The 6936-nt window shown below is 27.8% G+C and overlaps 2 protein-coding genes across 2 annotated transcripts; both read right to left on the bottom strand.

Annotated features, from left to right (window-relative positions):
* Window positions 1-274: 274 nt before the first annotated feature.
* On the bottom strand, window positions 275-2182 carry LOC119666159. The gene is made up of 2 exons (XM_038075442.1): window positions 1727-2182; window positions 275-1618 (listed from the first exon to the last, which is right to left on the bottom strand). The coding sequence occupies exons 1-2, from the start codon at window positions 2180-2182 to the stop codon at window positions 275-277; spliced, it is 1800 nt and encodes a 599-aa protein (XP_037931370.1).
* Window positions 2183-3109: 927 nt separating this feature from the next.
* LOC119666158 lies at window positions 3110-5584 on the bottom strand. The gene is made up of 3 exons (XM_038075441.1): window positions 5575-5584; window positions 4837-5407; window positions 3110-3155 (listed from the first exon to the last, which is right to left on the bottom strand). Exons 1-3 carry the CDS (start codon window positions 5582-5584, stop codon window positions 3110-3112), a joined length of 627 nt encoding a protein of 208 aa, XP_037931369.1.
* Window positions 5585-6936: the final 1352 nt, after the last annotated feature.

Here is a 6936-nt window from a genome sequence, read left to right as displayed (position 1 = left end):
CTAGTTCCCAAAACTTTTCTATGTTTTTTGTTGTAATTGTTACTTTACTTCTTTTTGCTGGTTTCTTTAATACTTTGCCTGATATTATCCATCCAAATATTGTTTCTTGGGCGATAATTCCATTAATTTTCTTGAACCCTTTCTTTATTATTTTCGGGATAATGTCACTGCCTATTATTAAGTCGATTTGTTTTGTTTTCATGAATTCAGGATCTGCTAAGTTGTAGCTTTTCCACTGATTCTTATTGTAGTCTATTGTCTTTTCTGGCAATGGTCAAATTAGCTTGTTCATGACTATAAACTCTTCTTTCATATTTATATTATTAATTTTAGATTTTATTTCCATTATGACCTTTGAATTTGCTTGCCCTACTGAAGTTTCAGCAAGCCCAGTTAATTTAATATCGGTTTTTACTTTTTGTAAACCTAAGATATGAACAGCTTCTTCTGATATCATTGATGCTTGGGATCCTTGGTCTATAAGCGCATGTAGTTCTTTATATTCTCCTCTAATTGTTTTCCCTTTAACTATTGCTGTTGGTAGTAATACTACTTCGCTTTCATCTTTTTTTGTTACTGCGATCACCTTAGTTTTTGTTGATTTATCCTTTTTTTCTTGTTGATGCTCATTATGTAGCAAGGTATGATGATCTCTACTATTACATATCTTACATGTGTACTTTGATATGCATTTGTCTTGATTTTTATGGCTCAGGCAAATTTTACACGTGTCGTTAGCGTTTAGAAATGCTCTTTTATTGCTGATAGGCAATGAACTAAATGATGAGCAGCTGTATATTTTGTGCCCCTGTTTTCTACAAAATGCACAGCTAAAGTTTATAGATGTATTTATTTGCTGATTTACTGGTAATCGTCTTTCAATATTTGACATTGCTGAAAATTTTCTGCATTCGTTTGTTGTATGTCCCGCCTTATTACAGTACGCACATATTTTCTTCGGATAATTTATCTTTCTATCGTCTGTTTCTTTATTTTTCATAGCATCTAGAGCTTGAAATTGATGTTCTAAAAATTTTTGTACCTCATCTAAGCTTTGTATTTCAGTTGTATTTTTGGCACCTAACTCGTACATCCTTAAGCTTTCTTTGTCCAGCTTTCTTAATATTATTCGTGCTATTAAAGGTTCTGCATTATTAAGGTCGATACCCATTCCTTTTATTGTATTAATGCATTCGTTTGTTGTGTCTGTTAGCTGCCTTATACTTTTAGCATCCCCTACTGTTGTAGATGGTTGGTCGAGTAATTGATCTACCTGTGTTCTAAATAACCACCTTCTGTTATTGTATCTTTTTTGTAGCATTTCCCAGGCTGTTTTATAATTAGCCTCAGATACATTCATATGCTGGATTAATCTGCCAGCTTCACCTTTTACTACTGCCTTTAATCTATACATTTTTTCGGAATCTGGTATATCTCTTATATGTATAGCTTCATGAAACAAATTAGAAAATGTGTTCCACTCTTTTACATCTCCGTAGAACGTCGGCATCTTGAATGGTTCTAGCTTTACCGGCTCCAATTCATTTTTTACCACTAGTTCTGCTTTTTTTTTACTTTCATTTAATTGATAAAGTACAATGTTTAGTTGGGTATTGATCTGTTTATATGTTGTTCTGCCATTTTTACTTATTTCCAGTGTGTCATTATATATAATCTCTATATTTTTTTGTTGTTTTTTTAATTCTTCTATTCGCCAATCTGGTACTTGAAGTTCGTTGTTGTAATGAATTTCTAACATTGCATCTAAATCTTCTTGCAAGTCGTCAATCAGCCTCATTAACCTGGTTTCTAATTTACTGATTTTTTTAACCTCTTTTTTAGTGTCAACTATAGTTATATCATTGTCTTCTGATATTTTAACCGCTTCACTTTCTTCTTTGTTGACTTTTTCCGTTGTTTCAGTGGTATTATCGGTTTCTAACATCTTTTTATAATATTTTTGGATTGTATCGAACCAACATTCTTTAAAGTACTCATCTGTTTCTGCGCCTTCTTTTAGTAGTTCTTCGTGGTTTACCTGAAATTTTTTCCAGTTCTTTTCCACTTTTTCTATTTTATCGGCTGTCTTACGTAGTCCCTTTTCTTTAATTTTTTCTACTGCAGTTATTATTTCTTCTCCAAGCTTTTTTTGCGCTTCATAAAGCTTTAGTTTTTGTGCCATATTTGTTGTGTTTTTTTTTTATATAAAATCTTCTTTTTCGAGTATTTTAATTTTTAATCGTCTTCTGAGGTGGATAGCTGCCGCTGTCTATTGGCTGCCGCTGTCTCTTAGCTGCCGTCGTGTCGTAGCTGCCGCTGTCTTTTTGGCTGCCGCTGTCTCTTAGCTGCCGTCGTGTCGTAGCTGCCGCTTTCTATTAGTAAAAGGTCACTGCCGCTGTTACTCCCGTTGGATTGACCCTATTTCTACCTAATATTACAATTTTTAAATCCTATTGGTGTCTATAGCGATTAACGCCTCCGACCCTGATCAGAATGCGTTAGTAAAACGCCGCTCCGACCTTACAATTTCTCTAACTAAATGTATATTTATTTTTTTTTTCTGCCGCTGCCCTTCAATGATGCACGGCTTCCTTCGCTACAGCACTTCGGCCACTAAGCGCTGTTTATGGTATCGGGAGGATACCAAACAAACAAATTTTCTGTCTGTTTTTTTTTTTTTTGTTGAAATATTTCTTCTTCTTGAAGGAATATTTCGCACCAATATAAAGTTTTGGTGATTTTTTTTTTTAATATCCTTAGGTCTCTTACCACTGGTGATGGAAAACGCTAAGGCTCGAAGGACCAAATGTTCAGAATTAAAACAACTGAACCGTTTGAGTATTTGTAAATTACTGATTTTATTTAAAACAACGTTCTGTATTTATACAAAAATATCTTAAGATTAATTTTACATCAAGGTTATTATTTTAATGGACTGTATTACATTTTGTTATTGTTTGTAAAAAAGGTTAAAAAAGGACGGAAGTCCCAACACTAGGGATTTTCCTCCTATTGTTTCTATAAATATATTTATTGTTATAATTAGATACGGATGCTCAAATGTTACAATGCTTGCTATATTAATATAATGTATTTTTACCCTTGTACATTATTCTGGGAATTTAGGTGATAAGGTTTTAAGCGATAATAATAAACTAAAATAATATAATATATAAAATAATTAAATATTTATAAATTTATGTTCATGATTGAACACCATGAAACAAAAAACAAATCTACTTTTGCAAACTGCATAACACATGCAATCGTTTGATGTATTTTTTAATATATATTTAATAATACTAAGAAGTAGTACAATGTTGTACGTTAATTTTTGAAATTATTTATATATTTATACTTCTAATATAAATTGATGAAAAGGTTTTTTAAATAGAGTACCAAATAAAAAATTAACAAAAATTACTTTTGAAGCATAATCATAAATTTCTTTAACTCTGCTAGAGGTATTTGTTAATGTTATATTTTGAGTTTATAGGTAATATTAATATTTAATTAATTATAAAATTTGATGAGATGGTACAATGTTGTAGAGTATATTTAGAAAAACATATATATATTAGAATATTTTGGTATATAAAACATGAGTAACACGATTTTGCAAAATCAACAAAAATATTTTGCGTACCATAAAACAAAACACAAATCTTCTTTCGCAAACTGAATAAATATATATATACATATATTTATATATATACATATATATATATATATATATATATATGTGTGAATGAAACAACATATATTTTCGTATATAAATTATAAAAAATAGGTAGTACGACTTTGCAAAATTAACAAAAATATTTTGCATACCATAAAACAAAACACAAATCTTCTTTTGCAAACTGCATAACACATGCAATCATTTGATGTATTTTTCAATATATATTTAAAAATACTAAGAAGTAGTACAATGTTGCACGGTAATTTTCAAATTATTTATATTTTTCTAATATCAATTGATGAAAAAGTTATTAAAATCGAGTACCAAACAAAAAAGTTAACAAAAACTACTTTTGAAGCATAATCATAAATTCCTTTAACTCTGTTGGAGGTATTTGTTACTGTAATATTTTGAGTTAATACGTAATATTAATATTTAATTAATTATAAAATTTGATAAAATGGTACAATGTTGGAGAGAATTTTTTAAAAAACATATATATATATTAGAATACTTTGGTATATAAAACATGAGTAGCACGATTTTGCAAAATCAACAAAAATAGTTTGCATACCATAAAACAAAACACAAATCTTCTTTCGCAAACTGAGTAAATATATATCTATTTATGTATGTATATATGTGTTTGTATCAACATATAACATTTATATACGAAATATAAATTATAAAAAGTAGGTAGTACGATTTTGCAAAATTAACAAAAATATTTTGCATACCATAAAACAAAAAACAAATCTTCTTTTGCAAACTGCATAACACATGCAATCGTTTGATGTATTTTTCAATATATATTTAAAAATACTAAGAAGTAGTACAATGTTACACGGTAATTTTTCAAATTATTTATATTTTGCTAATATGAATTGATGAAAAAGTTATTAAAATCGAGTACCAAATAAAAAAGTTAACAAAAACTACATTTGAAGCATAATCATAAATTCCTTTAACTCTGTTAGAGGTATTTGTTACTGTTATATTTTGATTTAATACGTAATATTAATATTTAATTAATCATAAAATTTGATGAAATGGTACAATGGTATAGAGTATTTTTTGAAAAACATATATATATTAGAGTATTTTGGTATAAGATTCTTTGATAATCTTGGTCTTCTCGTGCAATTTTTATTTGCCTGTACATTTTTTCTACATCGGCTGAAGCGACGAATTTCCATAATCGCCATTTCATTAATATATCAAATATATCCTGCTGTAATCTTGGCCCCGTCATCATTATGTCGTTCAAGCTTTTTCCATTTGTCGATTTTGCTGATGCATCGAATACTACTCTTAGTTTTGTAGTGCGACTTGATTCTCTTATCACTGCTTGATGCGGTAGGTAATATTTTCCTATTGTATTATCTTTTACTTTTTCCATATGTCCTTTCTGCTCATATTCTTGCATGAATTTTATGTATTCAGTTCTTTTCTCATTACTCATTTTTTTCTCTTGGTTTAGGAATCTTGCCATTGCTTGATTTCTAGATTCACCTAGTGTGGCATCTTTTTTTAATGGAAGTTTCACTATAAATTTTTTGTCGCCGTCTATTTTAGTGGTGTCATCATAAAATTGCATACATATTTCATCTTCTGCTGTTTTTTCATTGATTGTGTTATCTGCCTCTTCTAGTTCCCAAAACTTTTCTATGTTTTTTGTTGTAATTGTTACTTTACTTCTTTTTGCTGGTTTCTTTAATACTTTGCCTGATATTATCCATCCAAATATTGTTTCTATTAATTTTCTTGAACCCTTTCTTTATTATTTTCGGGATAATGTCACTGCCTATTATTAAGTCGATTTGTTTTGTTTTCATGAATTCAGGATCTGCTTGCTATATTATGCTTGCTATATTAATATAATGTATTTTTACCCTTGTACATTATTCTGGGAATTTAGGTTATAAGGTTTTAAGCGATAATAATAAACTAAAATAATATAATATATAAAATAATTAAATATTTATAAATTTATGTTCATGATTGAACACCATGAAACAAAAAACAAATCTACTTTTGCAAACTGCATAACACATGCAATCGTTTGATGTATTTTTTAATATATATTTAATAATACTAAGAAGTAGTACAATGTTACACGGTAATTTTTCAAATTATTCATATTTTGCTAATATGAATTGATGAAAAAGTTATTAAAATCGAGTACCAAATAAAAAAGTTAACAAAAACTACTTTTGAAGCATAATCATAAATTCCTTTAACTCTGTTAGAGGTATTTGTTAGTGTTATATTCTGAGTTTATAGGTAATATTTATATTTAATTAATCATAAAATTTGATGAAATGGTACAATGTTGGAGAGAATTTTTTGAAAAACATATATATATTAGAATACCTTGGTATATAAAACATGAGTAGCACGATTTTGCATACCATAAAATAAAACACAAATCTTCTTTCGCAAACTGCATAAATATATATATATTTATGTGTGTGTATATGTGTATGTATCAACATATATTTTCGTAGATAAATTATAAAAAATAGGTTGTACGATTTTGCAAAATTAACAAATATATTTTGTATACAAACAACAAATCTTCTTTTGCAAACTGTATAACACATGCAATCATTTGATGTATTCTTCAACATATATTTAAAAATGCTAAGAAGTGGTACAATGTTGCACTGTAATTTTTCAAATTATTTATATTTTTTTAATACGAATTGATGAAAAAGTTAATAAAATCGAGTACCAAATAAAAAGGTTAACACAAACTACTTTTGAAGCATAATCATAAATTCCTTTAACTCTGTTAGAGGTATTTGTTACTGTTATATTCTGAGTTTATAGGTAATATTAATATTTAATTAATCATAAAATTTGATGAAATGGTACAATGGTATAGAGTATTTTTTGAAAAACATATATATATTAGAGTATTTTGGTATATAAAACATGAGTAGCACGATTTTGCAAAATCAACAAATATATTATGCATACCATAAAACAAATCTTTCACAAACTGCATAAATACATATACATTTATATATATATGTGTATGAATCAATATATATTTTCGTATATGAGTTATACAAAAAAGGTAGTACGATTTTGCAAATTTAACAAAAATATTTTGCATACCATGAAACAAAAAACAAATCTACTTTTGCAAACTGTATAACACATGCAATCGTTTGATGTATTTTTCAATATATATTTAATAATACTAAGAAGTAGTACAATGTTACACGGTAATTTTTCAAATTATTTAT

Source organism: Teleopsis dalmanni, chromosome 1, assembly GCF_002237135.1.
Source record: "Teleopsis dalmanni isolate 2A chromosome 1, ASM223713v2, whole genome shotgun sequence".
NCBI lineage: Eukaryota > Metazoa > Arthropoda > Insecta > Diptera > Diopsidae > Teleopsis > Teleopsis dalmanni.
Note: the sequence above shows the minus strand (reverse complement) of the source record. Positions and strands in the feature narration are given on the sequence as shown.